The 19,688-nt window shown below is 36.7% G+C and overlaps 1 protein-coding gene and 1 non-coding gene across 2 annotated transcripts; both read right to left on the bottom strand.

Annotated features, from left to right (window-relative positions):
• Window positions 2,740-5,212, bottom strand: LOC18786399 (trihelix transcription factor ASIL2). Its single transcript, XM_007218171.2, has 2 exons — window positions 4,168-5,212; window positions 2,740-3,381 (listed from the first exon to the last, which is right to left on the bottom strand). The coding sequence occupies exons 1-2, from the start codon at window positions 4,822-4,824 to the stop codon at window positions 2,986-2,988; spliced, it is 1,053 nt and encodes a 350-aa protein (XP_007218233.1). The 5' UTR covers window positions 4,825-5,212; the 3' UTR covers window positions 2,740-2,985.
• TRNAN-GUU lies at window positions 7,816-7,889 on the bottom strand. The gene has a single exon. It is a non-coding gene; the product is annotated as a tRNA-Asn (tRNA).

The following is a 19,688-nucleotide window of genomic DNA, read 5'->3' as shown; positions in this document are numbered from 1 at the left end:
ATCTTTTATTTTCGTATGTCTTTAATGTGTTTTGTTGTTCTTAATTTTAGCAATAAAATAAGAATTTTGAGACAAAATTTTTAGTTTTGCTATGGAATATATGATTTCTATTAGTTTGTTAAATTGTTTAGATGATTTTAAGTAGTTAAGTTGAATTTTAGGGTTTAATTGAATGTAATTGAGTTTATTTTTTGGTCAAAATTGAGTGTAGTATATTTTTGATAATAAAAACCGGGGATTTGGGGCTGGTTTGGGAGACAACCTCCCGACGGAGACGAGGATAGGGATTCCCCGAAATTTCTTAATGGGGATTGGGGCAGGGACAGGTGCGGGGATGGGGAGTTGTAGGTGGAAGTGTTAATACAAATTTGCCCTTTAAAAGTTGATCACCGCTTTTGATAACAGAAAATTCAACGAATTTGATATCGAATATGACATTGATGTATGGCATAATAACGGGGACATAAATAGAATTGAAGAAATAGGAACAAAAATGACGTGTTTGGAGTTGTTTCCAATACACATTACCAACTTTCATATTTATGGTCCTTAGCCTACATCAGTTCAAAACTTAAATAAATACATAAAACAAAGAATCCTTGCCTACTTCATGACTTAGATACATCTTATCATTTCACTGATGTAGTTATGGCACACTGAGCATAACTACAACCTGTCCACTTATGAATTTGACCTCATGCTGTGTTGCCCTTACATCAACTTGTTCGATGAATAATATGAGAACATGCTGCTTTCAGAAAATATTCGTTCCACTAACAGAGATGGTCTCAAAGATTAGGAGACATTTTGATGCCATCTATGCTTCGTACTACTATCAGAATGGGATGCCATGTATATACTTAAAAAAGTTGTTTATGCACCTCTTTTTTTTTTTTTCTTCTTCTTCTGTTTCAAGTAAAGAGCACCTTTTTTCTTCCATAAGTAAAGTAGAGTTAGACCGGAGTTAGGGAGCTCCACTTTTAGGCTAAAAATTGAACGATGTTGACTTGAGGAAGAAGAAGAATAATAATTTTAGGAGTTAGGGTTTCTGTAGGTTAAACTTGGGTACCTAGTCTTTGAAGTGTGAAGTTTACGTGTTGATTCAAGTTCAAGTGAAGTGAGAGTTAATTGTGGGAGCAAAAATTTACGTGTCAATAACACGACACCACGTGGCCATCAAGATGACCACACGAATTAAATTTCTTCTAATTAGGATAGGAGAAAGTGGAATGCATTGTATCATGCATTAATCAAGAGCAGTAAGCATTATTACTGACGTTGACGTCGCTGCCTCCGCCGAGATAGAGAGCACTACCACTAGCCACCCAAAACCCTTGTCTATCTCGAACACAAAGATCTGAAGTCTAGTGCAGAAGCTCCAAATCTGCAAAAAGAAAACAAACAAAAACAACCAAACACACCCAACAAACTAACCAAAAGGGGAAAACATCAACAAGAAGCCAAAGGGGAAGCAAAGCAATGGGAAGAGTGAAGTAAGTTGAGGTTCTACCTCAAAACCAATTGGCAATAGGAAAGTAGTCCAACTTCTTATAAATCTAGACTAGATCCCTTAACTTTTCAATGTGGGACAAATACTATCAACAAAGAATAGAGTGAGGGGAAGGATTAAGAGAGGAAAGAGGGGAGGAAGCCACCCACCCCAAAACGGGGGTGGTGGCTGGGAGGTTTTTCTACGGCCTAGCCTTACGAAACCTCCTATTCTCTGCCAGGGTAATAAGAAGTGTGGGCTCCGCTTGAGCCCACATGATACAAGAAGGCCTAGCAATGCCTCTGACCGAGCAAGGCTTACGAAGAAGTCATCCCAGCACAGGCACAAGTGCCTTGCAAGGACAGCACGCCTCTGGCAAAATCAGCGCAAATCCTAAGATCTCCTTATCAATTACAGCAACAAGAACTAAGGGGACTACAGTCACCCACTTTGAGTAAATATCTCACATGTCCCAAGTCAAACGGCTAATCAAATTGACGTTCCAATCAATGAGACTTAACACCCCCAATCAACGTTGAACATGCATCTTCTCAAGGCGATAAACCACCCAACAAAGAGTCATATTTAAACCACCACCATCTCCTGGAGAAGGTAAACGTTCCTTGATTTGAAAAACCCTACTTTGCTTAAAGCTTACGACTTTGATATCGGAGGCTCTTTGGCTCACATCACACCGATGTGTCTAAGGACTAACCTTGCCTTTTTATCTCAATTTCAGGGTATACCAAGGTCTTTACATACTATTGGAGAGATTCATTCCCCACATGATTTAAAGATTGAAATTTGAATTTGAAGATACAACTTCATTTAGATAACTAAGCCACACATTTTTCCCCCGACGTAGAATAAGCGAAGATCAATAGACCAATTCATGCAAATTTAGGCGATTAGGTGCATTATCCATTTTGGAAACCTAACTCTTTAGACGCTAGAGCATCTCATGGGAAGCTTGAGCAAACTGATGATATAGATTAACTAGGAACCATGATCAAATAATAGAAAAAAACTAAATGCAAATTAAAAAAACTTACTTGGCATACATACACTCCCATCTTCCTCTCGTAAAACTTACAGTACCAAATCATCACGGAGCAAGTATCTAGATTCCTCAACACTTAGAAGTTAGGTGGACTCAAAGGCCGTCCTCTTCCTCTCGTAAAACTTCCATTTAACATCTTTCATACACTTTTCTCTATATCTCTCATTGCGTGAAACATGGGATAGGCAAGTTTTTCTAGGTCTAAACACTGATATTGCTTGCTGAAAGAGAGAACATGTACATTACAATGAGGTAGATATGTTATTGTACCTACAATAACTACTTAATTCGCATTATATATTACATGTTAATTAGTTGACTCTTCCTCACCTTTGCTTCCAAAAGGTTCTCCTTTCTTTTCTCTCAGTGTTACATACTACATAAATTCTATACATTATATATCATACTTACTCACAAACCTCACGATTATTGTTCCTCAACTTCTTCCAATTCTTAAAGAAGAATCAACCCCTTTGCCAACACCAGCTGCAAAGAGCCTTGCAATCTCCAACTGTGTATTGGCAATAATTTCTGTGCGCTTGAGATCCATTTCTCCTCTCTTAGCCTCTGCCTCAACTCTCATCCTCTCTATCTCTCTCATTGTGTCCATTCTTGCTTGCTCTGATCTCACCACAACCTCTGCTAACCATCTTATGCTCTCTGCTATCTCTACTTCCTCCCGTCTTCGCCGCTTCTTTTTCTCTATCTTCCTCTTCATTCTCTTGGACCTTAATTTTTCCTTGTCACTGTAAAGAGCTGGGGTGCTACTGTCTATCTCCAAAGGGTTCTTGTCTGATGCATGATCTGACAATTTCATCCCCATTCCATCTTCCTGCATGTTAACATGACTGCAGGTTAAATTAACTTAGTAAGATTTACAAACAATCACATACACATTAATATTTTTTTTCTCTAGACTAGAGTTGTCTAAGAAAATCTTGGGGAGTACAATTGGTTTACTTGGACCTTCTAGAGTGCATTGTAACTTCAATTGTTTACCTCAAATGTGTGTACAATTGCACTACAATAATTGGAACTTTAACCTCAAGTGTTTGTATTACAATTTTTTCTGTACAATTACTGCAAAGCTTGTACCTTCATTGAAATTCAGATGCCAAACATGATGCATCCTTATGTTAGGTGAAGTGAAATTAATGTCTAAATTAATGCCAACTAACCCTTCTTAACTTATATTCCAAAACAGAGATAGTAAATTCCTCTGTCTGTTCAATTTTGATTTTATGAAGGGCTTCTGCACATGATTCAGTAATTTCACTGCATTTGGACAAAGCATCTGAAATCTTCATTCATATTGAACTATGATGAATTCAATGTCACAATATGATCAGAAATAACAATGTTAAGCTTGAAAAATGTTTATCTGTGAGACCACCAAGGCATTCATGTAGGACATATTGGGTTCCAAGAACATACTATGACTAGGGTAGGGAAACAATTTAATACCCAATTATCTCCAGAAAAAATTGTGAGGGCTAAAAGACAACAATCTCCAGGTAACAAGAAGTGTTTATCTGGTTAATTTCAATTGAAAATTCAAAAAACAAAAGGAAATAGGTGTGAAAAAACAAAACAGAGGTGGGGGGTCATGTAGACTGACCTTGGCCACCCTATGATCAACACCATTGGATCCATATGAATTTTGGGCAGTTCCTATAGGTTGAGGAGGAGCAGTAGGTGGTGGCTGTGGCGGCAGCGACACTGATGGCTCCAGTAGCATCAAAGGATGATTGTTCTGAGGCGGCGGAGGAGGCAATTGTACTGGCAGTGGTGGTGGTGGTGGTGGTGGTGGTATAGCTGCAGCTGTTACAGTTGCTGCTGCTGATGCTGCTGTTGGGGATGGCCCACTGCCACGTAGCAGAAGATCAAGCCGTGGATAGAGAGGCCATGATGAACCATCAGCAGTGGCAGACTCAGAACGGTATCGTTTCTTCATGGACTCAATCTTGTTCTTGCACTGGGTTTGAGTCTTGGGGGACTTGGTACAATTGGCACGAGACGAGACATGTCTTGCAACATCTTCCCAATCATGGCCTTTGAGTTTTGCTCTGTTTCTGAGAACCCATTTGGTCTCATAGGCCTCAAGGAGGCTAGAAACTGCTCCTTCACTCCACTCATCTCTTTTTAGCCTGTCACTGCTGCCACCAACACCAAGAGGTTGTTGGGGTTTTGATCTTGGAGACTCTAATTCCTTGGTTGTGGAGGTGTAATTGTTTGGGGGGAGAGATGGGTTTTCTTGGTTAGTTTCGTTGTCCATCTCTCTTTCTCTCTCTCTTTCTCTCTCTCTCTCTCTCCCCTAATGCTTCAATAAGTTTTACCCTTTTGTGGGCTTAAGCTGCTAACATCTTGAAGCCACCAAACAAGTTTAAGCACAAGAAATTGTGAAGAGGGAGGAGAACCACTAGCATTTTAGCGAGAAAAAGAATAATGGGTAGTAAGTAGAAATGACCAACCGAAAATAAAAGATCAAAGAGAGAGAGAGAGAGAGAGAGAGAGAGAGAGAGAGAGTACCCACTAGCTGCTGACTATAGCATGAGGGGGAGAAGAAAGGAGAAAGGAGAAAGGAAAGGCTTAATGTTAGTGGGCAAGGCAACCAAGGAAAATGGGATCACTTTTGTCAAATGAGTTAATGATGTGAACCTGTTAACTTTTCTTTTTCACTTTTTGGGGTGGTGGTGGTGTTATGTGATTGTGGGTATATTGGTTTTATTGTTGTGGTTGGGTTATTTTGGCTGTTAGCGTTGATATGAAGCCAACCAAGACATCCACTGGCCCTCCTCCTCCTATTCCTTCTTCATATTAGAGAGAGAGAGAGAGAGAGAGAGAGAGAGGTGAGAGAGAGGGAGAGGTTTTCTTCCTATTAGTGGTGGTGGTGGGTCAGTCACGTGGGTCTGTCACCCACTCTCCATCCCAATCACCAATTCACCACCATCACCATCTCTCTTCATCTCTCCATCTCTCCATCTCCTCCACCACCACCATCCAATATGCTATATCGCCATTCAAACTTAGCTTCCCTTTTGGGTCCTCCCTTTTTTTGTTAGCTTTACTTTATGCCCTTTTGAGAACTTTTGGTGGATTCATCACCACTTGAGATGAGAGAGTAAGTTGTAAGGCCTTTTTAGTGAGCAACGGCTTGTAATATAACCAACCACCTTCATCCAATTGGCACCAACTACTGATTCCGCCTGCTCATTGTTGGTGGTGCCACTGGCACATCTAGGCATGAAACTTCATTTGTTAGTTGATTTTATAATTAAAGAAAGATTGCTTAAAAGCACTTTTTTTATTCTGCTACAAAAAATTTAATTTGAAACCTCTTCAAACTAATTCGAGTGGAAATGTTTTGTTTGTAGTTGTAATATTATCACATGTTATAATGTCATTGACGAATTTGTTAAATTCAAAGTGACGGACTAGCAGGCCACTACTAACAACACTGATATTGTCACCAACTTAACCACCTACAATGCCCAGTAAGTGTGGGGTTTTATCACAAAAAGCCTCGGTGTTATTAGTAGTAGAACCATTCATTATATTTTGTATTTTATTTAGTCAAGTTTTTAATGTGCGACTCATATTCTTCAACAGAGTTTATACTTGTACGATATTAGTTACAATATAATTGGATAAGTAACATCATCAGCAACATCACTCAGATAAGATTTTTGGGAATCATCCACCGTTGGTATAATGTTGACTCGCCACACACTCTCCAGCTATGTCTCACATTACAATCTTCTATTGTTCTTCAACATCATCATTGTTGTTTTCAATTAAGGAGTGGCTGTAAGCATTTCAAGAACAACCTGATCATTTTGAAGAGCGGTGTGAATCATTTTGAGTGATCGGAAAGCACTTGCAGCGGCCAAATCACTTTCAAGCATTTCAAAAGCCACCTAAGAGACCCAAGAGCTATAGGAACCAAGGTTCCTAGGACTTACTTCTTCTTCGGGACACTTTGGGCCTACTTTCGCGTACTCAAAAAAGGAATCAAGATACTTTTGATCATCATACTCAAAAGTACAATACCAAGCACATAGCAAATGTGCCTTTAGTAGTACTATGCATAAGGAAATATTGAAGAGGTAAATCAAGTTGAAAGAACAAAGTTTCATGGTGGGTGACCACGATGGTTGGATTAAATTTTTTTTTTTTTCAAAATACAATTGAAGTTTATGTAATTTTAACCTTTTAATTATTATCGTGAATATTTAGTTAATAATAATCGAATTGTAAATTGTTTAACTATTTGATTACTATTGTGAATATTTTCCCTATTTATGATTAGTATTGTGAGTCGTCTATTTATTTGACTGAAGTTAGATGACTAAATGTTGTCTGATTTAGTTTTTTTTTTTTTGGTTTTGTTTTTGGGCATGAGTGAATTTTGTATAATGACCTAAAAATAAATTGTTCGGATCATGAGATGATGGTGTGGAATGGGTGAAAACAATCAGATAGTTCTTTTAGTTTATTCCATGATCTAAACCATTCTTTTTTTGTTGTTGTCTGATACACGACTCAAAACCCACAAGGAAAATTAGCGAGTCAACCCGCACGATTAAATTTTTGAGTCATTTTTGGGTCAACTCTTCATGATCCGTTTAATAAACATGTGAGTTTGGAGTCGACTCGCCAACCCGCTAAAATAACTATGTAACCCTTTTATTAAACAAGTCAACTCGCCAACCCGCTAAAATACTCGTGTAACCCGTCAACCCGCTAACCTGTTTCTTTGTTTATTCTTAATTTTTCTTAATTTTTCTAATTGTTTTTAGTTCTTTTAGTTGCTACCACTTAGTGACTCAACCTAATACCCGACTCAAAACCCCGCACGAAAAATTAACTAGTCAATCCGACACGATACGTTTATTAAACAGGTCGTGTTTAGGTTGATTGTTCTTGACACGTATATGATACTGACACGACACGACTCATTGTCAGCCTTAGAAAGTGGGAAAAATTCACACACCCACGAGTACCATGATGATTTGAACCCAAAACCACTTGAAAGCACACCAAAAATCTGAGCCAATCTAAATAACACCCGTTGATTCAAGAGCGGTATTTATATTGGCAGATGTCTTCTTCATACGATTTTAAGCTGGAACGAATTTCATACAAATATTTATAATTACAAACATCTTCTATAAATAAATAAAAATTAAAAAAGAAAAAAGAAAAAGAAGGAAACATCTTATTGTATCTCAGAACGTGTAAAGATTAAAAAAACTGACATTTGTTGCGCTAGAAGGAGGGCTTGAACCTCCGACCTTGTGGTTAACAGCCACACGCTCTAACCAACTGAGCTATTCCAGCTTTTGATCGGTGCTATCTCACAAATACTATTTGTACGTTATAGTTATTAGCAATGGATGATCCATTTTGAGTAGGCTTTTTTTTATTTATTGATAGTTTATTGCTCATATTAGCTCTTGACCATTTTTCCTTTACAAGCTGATTTCGCTCTATCCAACGGCTCTTAACAATATTGGACAATAAATTATCATAAACAGAAGGGAACAACAAAATAATATACAAATGGCCAACTTTTTATGTTAAATTTATGATTGCAGATCATAATCGACACAGCTAAGATGTACCAATTACCAAGTAGACGTCTCCATTTCAATGACTGAATGGAGATCCCAAACATGACCAAAAGAAAATAGCTTTGGGGTACCATTGGGCACTGATCAATCTGATACCACTTTTCTCCCCCTTTCTTAAGTTTCTTTTTGAAGAAAAGTGAAACAAATAGAACCAAAATAACCGAAAGTGAGAAGCCTGCATCATTATGGAGAAAGAAAAAAAGATTTAATAATAATAATAATAATGAAAGGAGAGGAGAAAGTGGTGAACTTTCAGGTGATTGAGTGGACCGATAGTCTGATTGAATTCGAGTAGACTTTGGACAAGGTAATTGGATTTCAGTAGACTTATTAAGACAATGTTGCTGACAAAGATTAGATTAATTAATCATAATATGATATCAAAGTTGGGTCAGCATGGAACAAAATTGACGAAGCAATGATTAAGAACTTTTTAGCTTGGTCTTTACAAAGCTTGGAGTTTACGAAAGGGTTCCGGATTTCAGTGATCTTCTCAAATTCAGACTAACCTAAACACACCGAACAAACTTAGAGAATGTACGTCTTGTGTAACTATTTCACCCATTACTTTCAAGCATGTATGTCTCCCTAGTCCCCAATCTTAGAAGTCGATTAGGAAGCTCTTTTTTGGATGGATTTGAGATTAACAGAATAGAAAATGTGTTAGAAAAAGTTAAGTGGAGAATAACCTGCCCGGATCTAATGGGATTTTCTTTAGGTTACCTTTGTCATATATTTGTCTTATATAATCTTTCTGTTTTGCAATCCACATAATTCCAATATACTTAGCATCATTTTTAGTTTTTCTGTCCCTGTCAAATGGTTGCATACCACTATAAGTGTCAATAAATATTCTCCTCCCATTAATTGAATTGGAACTACCCATTTTAAAAATGATGAAGTAGGCACCTAGAAGAACTCACTTGGTGCCTCCATAACCGTTGGTAATAACACTTCCAAAACAGGCTACCAAACACATAGTTTGCAAAGTATGAGAGATAATGGTTGGGATTCTTTACTTGATCAAGTTTCTTTCTTTTGTGGCAAGTATCATATTGAAATTCTTAAAATGGATTATATTTTTTCCAGTGGAGGGGGACCAAAACGTAAAGCTCAGCCCATCATTATGGTGTTGAAGTTTTTATTATTTATATTTTGTAAGAGGCCCCCAGACACATGAAATCGTGGCTTCGCCACTGATTGTTGGTTGTTTTTTGTTGAGTCATATGGAATAAGTTGTCTCTATAATAACATTATCCCCACTCTTATTACAACTTTCTTACATGATATAAGATTCATGAGATTATAAAATCAAGTGATCTATATACGGCATATTCTATGTGAAAAATTAAAAGAACTGGTGCGTGTAGCATTACTCATTTTCTATGGAACAACTACCAAACTAGAGAGCTGCTCTCCACTTGTTAGAAATGCCGTGCAACATTGGCTCATTATCTTTTGAACTTAATTATATAAAAACTATAGAACTTTACCACCAAATGGATGTCTTTTTATAATTGAGGTAGCCGGATTTCATTCATTAACCCGAACAACATAATACAAGTGAAAAGGAGGAAAAACCCAAAAGCTGCAAAAATAAAAGCAGAAAAAGAAAATAGAATATTTGCCTTTAAAGAGTCTAACAAAAAAGTCACTTTTCAAAGTAGAACATAAGTCACTATAGTAAAAATTTGAAGTAAAAATTTCCTCATGGTCTTGAACCCTAAAATCATTAGGCCTATTTGTGAACATCATTGTTGAAAACCCATAATTTAATCTAATAATCTGAAACATCCATGAGAATCATTCTCCCCCAATTGAAGGTAACTGATGATATGTGGAATCTTCCCATTAGCCCAAATCCTTTCTTCTCATATACTGGATCCACCACTTCTTTATGAAAACATCCACTTAATGCAAAAGCCAAACTCCATGTGCCCTGAAAATGCAGACACAAAAGCCAACAACTTGACCAAGCACCTTTGAAAGGAGAAGCATTCTAGCAGAAGATTGTGGCTCCAGCTGAAAAGAACCTAACCAGTCAACTAACAGTATGGCTTCTGGTCCAATTTTAATAGACAGCTTAACATTGAAACCACAGATGGTACCGATTCACATTCAGTTCCTAAAGCAGATAAGCTTTCGGCGATTGGATTTGATTGGTGAAAAGCACTTAAGCATCACCTAAATGGACTTTGTTTAGTACACACTGTGACAATGATAGTTTTAAAAACGAAAACAATTTTCTGCCTGAGAACGAAAGATACGGATTGTTCTTAGGCCTGTGGCTTTGGCCTTTGGAAAAGTAATGTTAGATAAAGCTGCAGGTTTTAAGCTAACGGTGGGAATGAGACTTTTCTTTTGACCCTCCTCAATCTAGACATTTCCACAAGGTATTTCAGACCCAATTACTAAAATAATTAAAAATCTGATAAATCTTTTTTGTCATAGAGTTTTTAATGATGAAATTATGATTAGTTGTGGAGCCAAATAACATCAACCTCCAGCAGACTTTTCAAAAGCATTATATATCTTCAGGGTCAAAATTAACATGCTCAAGCAGGCAGCGTCTATATCAGGCTGCATTTATTATTATTTTTTTTTGGTCAAGGTTTTGAAGGGGAGGAGAGGGTTCGAACTTGAGCCAACTAATCTGTAAGCAAATACTCTTACCACTAAATTATGGACCGTTGGCTAAATCAAGCTGCAATTAAGCTGCTTCCACAACACCTCTTATATGCCAGTTAAAATTGACCAATTGGCCAAAGACTTCTGAATTTTGCATTGATGAATCAAAGCTCTACCCCTAGGGTTGTCATCAGTGAGCTTCCAAAATTTTATTTATAAGCATTTCGTCTCTGCCTTGATCACATATATGTGATGCTTCAACTCCCTACCTACCAACAACTACCTCTTGACTATATAACGTGGACTTTGTCTAAGATTGTACCGTCTGCTACATCCGTAGTTTGGTTTTGACAGCCACCTAACAGCCTCAAGGAAAGAGGGCTACAAAAGATGAAGGCGTTGGGGTGCATCTTCAATGCCAGCGAATTCATACAGGGAATGCGTTGCATTGGACTGTGATTAATCTATACCTAATTGAAACGATTTAATGACTACAACCGCTTTTGTTTCAAATACGAGTGCCCCACTAATTCAGTGTCAAGTTGACTACAATTCCACTGTGCTCGGGCACTGAGCTAATAATAGCGCATTGTAATTATCAGTCAACAAGCCACTCACTGTCACTACAGTGCCATAGAAACATATGCTTATGCACTCTTTTTGTTTTTGTTTTTTCCTAAAAGTGCAACTCAATTAGACAGGGAGAACCCCAAAGAGCATACAACAGAGGGAAAAGTCTAGTCTAAACCAGGAAAGACCAAATGCGACATTGGTGAAAAAACTAGAAGTACAACAAAAGCAAAGAAATATAGCAAACTAGAAGTGGAGATAATAAAATGCGACAGTGGATTCAGAGCCAAATAGAATACGACGTAGCACCAACAACCACGTCACAGGAGCAGAGCCACATACAGGTCTGTAGTAACTTTTAAACACCTGTTGTAATATTAGTTGAAATATAATGCTATAAAACCTTATAATTATAGTACGCTTCCTTCATTTCAATAGGACCTCTACAATTTCTTATTTAAATAGGATTGGGTGTTCTTTTTATTTAATTGGGCTTTAATAGGGCTTGCACAATTCTTTATTAAGTGGGATTAAGAATTCTCTTTATAAAGGACAAATTTAATATCACCCAATTTTATCAAAGTGTACATGCATCACAAGAATCCTACGGTTTTTTAATTTATTTTTCCTTCTTGAGTACGCCAATCCAAAGTAAGTTGGATGCATATTTTTTTTCTTCTTGAGCAAATGCCAATTTTGTTTATTCATTTTATTAATAATTTTTTTTCTTATTTAGCTCTTTCTCTATTAGTAAGATCAGTATCAAATTCGAGGAGGAAGAGGCTGCGTGACACACGATTCGAGGTATAATTAATTTTTATTTGTTTATTTAATTGATAAACTATAGTCAATTAGTCATAGTTATAGATATAAAACCCTTATTTTATTTTAGTTATACAGTTATGGAACGGTACTTTAAGAAAAAGAGTTTAAATCCTCCTTCAAATAATCTGGGTAGTTCAAATTCTCCTTCAAATAATCCGGCTAGTTCCAACCATCCTTCACATAATCCGGCTAGTTCAAATCCTCCTTCAAATAATCCGGGTAATTCACATCCTTCCTTGAATAATTCGAATAGTCCAACAAAATTGGAGGTCACTGAGTTGGATGAAATATTGGCTAATCTTCCTGCAAACCCTGGACTTAGACCTCTAATGACTTATTATAATCCCAATTTTCAAGAACAAATTTGAAGAGCATTAGATGCTTTGTTTGCTATCCGTCGAATCCAGTTCCAGGCAACTCTGGATAAACTAGGATTTTCAAGTACGACATGACTTTTATAGGTATGAAAAATAACACAATCTTTGCCCCTGCCGAATCAAATACACCTTGCCAATAGCCTGTAGCTACTAGCCTGACCCCTTTTTTTTTCTTTTTTTTTTTAAATTTTAAATTTAATATAAATGTTTTTTTTTTGGTTGGTTAGTTGATATATAAACTGCTAAAATATGAGAAACTATAAGAGAATATTTTTTCTGGAATTTTTGTGTGTTTTCTTCTCCTTGTAAGAGGCCATATTTATAGTACAATAAAACCTTGAAGGCCAAGGAAAGTAATAATTCTTAATTCTATTTATGGTAGTAAATCAGAAATAAAAATGAAATCAAATACAATTAATATGGGACTCCTTGGTGTGCAAGGAAAGTCACAAGTCACAAGTCACACCATCACTCCCTCTCAAGTTGGTGCATAGATGTCGACAATACCCAACTTATCCAGTGACGTATAGAATGCTTTACAGGAAATCTCTTTTGTCAAAATATCTGCCAATTGATCCTCGAACTCCATGAAAAGGAGCTGAATCACTTTAGCCTCAAACTTCTGTAAGATGAAGTGTTGATCCACCTCAACATGTTTGTTGAAATCATGTTGAACTGAATTTTGTGCAATGACTATTGCAGCTTTGTTGTCACAAAATAGATTCATTATGGATATAGGTTCATACCCAAGTTCAATAAGCAACTTCCTTAACCAAATGAGCTCACAAATTCCTTTAGTCATACCTCTGAACTCAGCTTCTGCACTAGTTAAAGCCACTACCTTCTGTTTCTTGCTCCTCCATGTCACCAAATTACCTCCCACGAATGTGAAGTAACCAAATGTGGATCTTCTATCTGTTACACTACCTGCCCAATCTGCATCTATATAACCATCAATATTCATATGATCATGTTTTGGGAACATAAGTCTTTTTCTGAGTGCAGACTTCAAATATCTAAGTATTTGAACAATTGTATTCATGGGGTCTTCACTTGGAGAATGCATAAACTGACTAACTACGCTCATAGCATAAGCAATGTTTAGTCGAGTATGTGACAAATAGTTCAGTCTTCCTACTAGCTTTTAGTATCTTTCTTTGTTAGATGGAACTTGATCCAGGTATTCTCCAAGATGATGATTTTGAATAATAGAAATGTCTGCAGATTTGCAATCTAACATTCCAGTGTCTGTCAACAAGTCCAAGACATTTCCTTTGAGAGAGAAATATGCATTACTTTGATCAAGCCACCTCAATCCCCAAGAAATATTTGAGTCCACCTAGATTCTTCATCTCAAATTCAGTAGCCAAATAGTCTTATAACTAAGATATTTCATGTTCATCATTCCAAGTAATAATTATATTGTCAACATAGATTTTTAAAGTTGTTACCTTCCCTTTTCAAGAACAAAGAATGATCTGAGTTATTCTGCCAGAAACCATTGTTCTTCATTGCCATGGTGAACCATCCAAACCATTCACGAGGTGACTGTTTAGATCCGTACAAAGCCTTTCACAACTTGCTCATCGTTCCAGTCTGAGTAGAAGTGGTATATCTGGGTGGAATGTCCATGCATACCTCTTTTGTGAGTTATGTTAGAAATGTTCCCTAAGAGCCAATACATTTGATGTAATCTCCTTAGAATACATTTCGTATATGATAAATAAAGGGCAAGTTTATCTTGTTATCTTTTGCACCGTGTAAAAGAAAAATGTCCAAGGTATGCTAAATAAAAAATAAACTAATCTAAAAAAGATTAGATCCGGGAGACCTTTAATCTATAACTATAGTGTCCCAAATATTCCTAATCATAGGATTATCAAAATGGGCATTGATAAACCGTCAAGAATAGCACATACTATGTATGCTCAGTTAGGAGGATGATTAGTCTTAAACCATTTGTGTAGATGAAACTAATACAAGTATGTGGGTGTTCATTGGTGAATGAGTACACTGAACACGATCAACTGAAGTTCTCATATGGAGTTTTATCTACATGTCAAACGAGGACTACTAGTTGCAATAACGCAAACTAGTCCTTAGACGTGAGGCATCATGGTTGTCTTGTGATGCGTTATTGATCTTTGATAGCTCGCAAAGGCAAGTCGTAAGAAATTTTCCTTATGTGTTATTGGGATCTCTCATTATGGGGGCATGTGAATGTACAATAAGGAATCTCTACCTTTGATAAAGAAGGAGAATGTTTCAAGATATGATTCAATGAATCTTCGGCCGAAGTTCTTGAGCATGATTTATAAAGTGGTTCGTAATCATGTTCTATTGAATCACATGAGGTTAATCATATTAGGGGTTTAACATAATCAATCCGTACACTAATAATATGATTTAAAATATTGTATTAGCGAAGGACCGTATTGTATTGCAATTCCAACTAAATAGGTTCTTCAACTATTTTGGTTAGCTTGGGTGGCCTTGATATATATTGCTAGATGTCATTCTTGGCTAATCGAAGTCCCACGATTGATTGTGATCGATCCATATAAAGGAAGAACTAAAAAGGGGTTTTAATTCCAGATGATTAGAAAGATTTCTAATATTTTTCCACTGCCTTACTAATTAGAACCTAATGAATCGCACACCATAAATAGTTATCTTTGAGAAATACATTTGAAATTGTAGAAATTAATTTGATCAATTTGATGCGAATGATTTACTACGTGTAAAAGTGTGTTTGGGCCTCAGTAATAGTTAACAGGAAGCCCAAATGGTTAGGTAACAAGCACAAGGGCTTAAGACACCTAAATACTATGATTTAAGTGTCATAAGGCCCAAAATTGGAAGCCCAAAAGGGTTTGGCCGAAATTGCATAAGTAATTGTGTATGGAAATTGTTTCAACAAGCTCATTAACACACAAACACAATCCAACATCAACCAAATAGGTTTAGGAGATCAAAGAGAGAGAGAGAGAGAGAGAGAGAGAGAGAGAAAAAAGAGTTTTTAAGAGTGAAACACTTTCATCTTTCAAGGGGTTTAGATTGAAACCCAAGTCTTTAGGATCTTGCACTAGCATCCTTGAATTCCCAAGATTCTTCTCTCTCATCTCAAGGTTCCATTGGTGTGGAGACTTAGAGGCCATATCCTTTTGTGGTTCACAAGAAGGAGAAAGATCAAAGAGGAGATCGACAAAGGAAAGTCATCAAGAGAAGACCAAACCACAGTTTGGTTCATATTATAGCTTCAAGGGTAATTAGAACTTATCATTTTCTCTTGTACTTTCACTTTTATGAAAACATATCAATGTTCATGATTTAAGATACTTGGAAGAAGTTTTGGTTTTTGAATTTAAACAACCACCATATACTTCCGCTGTGATTAATTTGATTAAATGCACGTTTAATATTCAAATGAACTTCGTAAAAATATTTTAAAATAAAAAATTGGTATCAAAGCCACAGGTCATGAACTTGATATATTTTTAGGGTTTAGAGATGCATATATGGGTTGGAAATGCATTTAAAAGTATAATGGTTATACTTGATTTATTTTCATAGGATTAAATGAAAATCAAATGGAGTGAAATAGGTTGCTTGGGATTTTAAATTTTTGGATTTATGTTTTAATGATTGATGCTCCATTTGTATGCATATGTGTATGTACGAACATTAGAGCATAGTTGCATCAAAACCCCATGATTTTAACTTCATGAAAATATGATTAATAGCATGAGATGGTTAAAATGGAATATGGATTTTTTCGAAAATAGCATGAATATTCATATTAGTTCATATGTTTTTTGTTGGTGTTCTTGATGTTCGTGTTATGGGATCTTTTTGATCCATAAGTTAGGTGACTAATTTTAATGATTGTGTTAGTGGATTTTTCCACCAAGATAGGTTATAAAGATGATGATGATGTTTTGTCATAAATCTAGAAAGTTGGTCAAAGTGTTTCCACTCAAAAAAAACCTTTACCCACCACACTAAATTAATAAGATTATTTTTTGTGAATGTGTAAGGAATATCCAGATGTTGATAATGGTCATATGATATAAAATGCAAAAGTTGATCAAATTATTCCTATCACTTATTCACCCCCCACAGTAAAATTAATTATGATTACTTTGGTAAGTGTAGTTGGCCTACCTAGTCACACTCATGATTATTCACCTAGTTGGACTAATCATGATCACCATTTGTGTTAAACAAATCATGATTTAACCCCCACAGCTTAGTGTATTAACATTGGATCCATTATTAATTGTTGAATAATTTTGAACGTACTTGCTTTTGAGATCCAAAGAATCCACGGTTCTGCCCAAATATATTTCAGGCCCAATGTGATACCTTACCAATAAGAAACCCGATTTGGGCATGCCAATGTTCGTCATATGCACTTACACACATGCCACGCCAAACAAATGAGCAACATGCCACGCTACAAGCCTAAGTGGGCCCAAGCCACTCAAATGCTCGGGGCTTGCTTGAGTGGGTTGTGGTATGGATAGTGATAAATCGACATGAGGCCCATTGATAGGCCGACAAATGGAAGTCTCGGGTTGCTTGGGAGCATCGGGACTCAAGCTCATTTCTTAAGCCCAACATGTGGGTGAGCACAAAAGAGGAAAAAAATAGCCCAATCAAAAATAGCACAATCAGAATAGCCTATTGACTCAACCAAAAGCCCAACATTTAATAAAAATAGCCCACTTACTTAATGAACCACCTTGGCCCAAACAATTACCATAATGAACTACAAAGGCCCCAGCATCTGGCTGGAAAAACAAAAGCCATGAAGGGGAGGTCTGAAGGTTCATTGAACAAAGCTGCTGGGAGGTTCCAGCACATGGGGGAGCAAGTTTCAAACAAAAAACATTCAAGGAACCAAGGGATATAAAGCGCAAGCTGCCAGGAGGAGAAGCACCCTTCGAACCAGCATGTACATCCATTTGTTTTCCTTCATCAGATCTAGCCATGGAAGGAGGAAGGAAAGAATAAGAAAAAATAGTTGAGAATGAGAAGTCTCCCACTGAAACAGCTGCGGGAAAGGGGCCTTGAGCTCCCAAAAATCCCTGATTTTGTGCAAATAGGCAGAGGAAATTTCACCAAGATAGGAAAATTCAAGGGAGGAGAGGAGAAAGGAAGGGAAAAGCTTTGCCAAATTAGGTAGAAACCATTAGGGTTTCTTGGGAAAGGATGGTTTCCAGCGACTATAAAATGAGGCCTCTTTTACCCAACAAAACGAACCCACATCCAGAGAGCAAGCTTCCTCTCTTGCCTGCAAAACCCAGCAATTTCGTGCACTATTCACCCTTCTTCTCCATTTTCCTCTTCTAGCAGACCACTTTCAGAATCTCTGTCAAGCTGCCAGAAAGAAAATTGTTCTTTCTTTCTCTCTTCTCAGCCAAATCTTCTTGCAAACATTTCATTTCTTACCTTAACACTCCTTTTTTTCCCAAGAAAGCATAATTTTCTCTTCAGTGCTAAACTCATGTCGATTTTGCTTCCATGCCACAAACCTCTCATGCCAAGCTAGAAAATTTATCTGTAAGCATTAAGAAATCATCATAAGCTGCTGTTATTTTAGTTGGTGAAGGTAACTAAGATGCTTCCTAAAGCTCTATTGCCCTTTCGAAGTATTTTTGCGGCTTGATTTTCGAATTCAGACACAGGGGACAATTTCATCAATCCGCCCTTCACGACAGCCCATCCAATTTACAGCTGTCGGAATAAAAAGCCCCCTACACTTGCAATATATGATAAGTGTAACTATGCCCACAAAAAGATTTTTACAATTGCTTTTGCTATTGTAGAAAAACGTTTTCACTCCATGGTAAATTCATTTTGAATATGGTTACCACTATGATTAAAGGGTAATTATGGACTTAGACCAAACAATTGAGCTATGTGATTTGCTGCCTATTGGATTTGTATGTGATTTTGATTAGCTATTTTATGCACGCGTAATTAAAATGAATCCCCCTCCAAGACCATGATCCAACATAGTGGCTCAATTGGGTCACCAAAAAAGTCCATAATCATCCTATAATCCCAATGCAATTGGAATGTTCGGTAATTGTGATAATTAATCAATTAGTAGTATTATGTATTCTCACTATATTAAGCAAACAGTTTCTAAAACATTTAGTGGGAGTATTATATGCTACTAATATGTTCCATTGGGAACTATTTAATGAGATTAAATAAGTAATTTTAATTGGATTAAAATTGGATTAAAATGAGACGAATTTAACTACCCTCAAAGCAATATTAAGTTGTTAAGTGAAATGGCACTTTGAATGCTATTTTGTTGCCTTCCACTGTGGTAGTCTCTTATTGGGTGGCACATATACACTTTGTTGTACCTCAGTGAGGCAACATCCAATACTTGTAACCATCCCAAGGAAGCTTGTTAAACATACTTGATGTAGTGCAGATAGATAACAAGTATGGCCAACAAATCGTTAGGTTGAGAACATACTTGAAACCCTATACCCACAAGCATTGTGGGAATAACTTAACTAAGACGAACGAAACCAACAAACTGTTAGGTTGAGGTCTAGTTCTCTAGAGGCCATAGTGATGAGTATTCACATTAATGGTGTGATTGGATAAGAGTATCCTCTGATAGTAACATAGCAATCCAACAAACTGTTAAGTTGTGGAAAACTATGTGAAAATTAGACTCCCATCCCCACTAAGAGTTTCAAGGAAACTCTCGGATTTCAAGAAGGACATGAAATTTGCTAAAAATAGTGGAAGCTACACAAGCCCCATCACATATTCCTCTCGACCCAACATCTACTCAGAAACAAAGAACTCCTTATGAGAAGCATGTCAAGGATGATAGTAGAGGTAAATGTTACTTACTAGCATCCATGAACGATGAGCTACTTAAACAACATGAAGATATGGATGATTGTGCTTCCATATTGTTTCACCTCAAAAAAATTTATGATGAAGTTACTCGTAACTTGCATTACAATACAATATGTGAACTTGTCAATGCAAAGATGACAAGAGGGACTCCGGTTAATCAACATGGTCTCAAGATGATAGATAACTTTTTGCCAAACTTAAGCAATGAT

This window comes from Prunus persica, chromosome G2 (genome assembly GCF_000346465.2).
Source record: "Prunus persica cultivar Lovell chromosome G2, Prunus_persica_NCBIv2, whole genome shotgun sequence".
Lineage (NCBI taxonomy): Eukaryota > Viridiplantae > Streptophyta > Magnoliopsida > Rosales > Rosaceae > Prunus > Prunus persica.
This window is presented reverse-complemented; position numbering and strand designations above follow the sequence as displayed.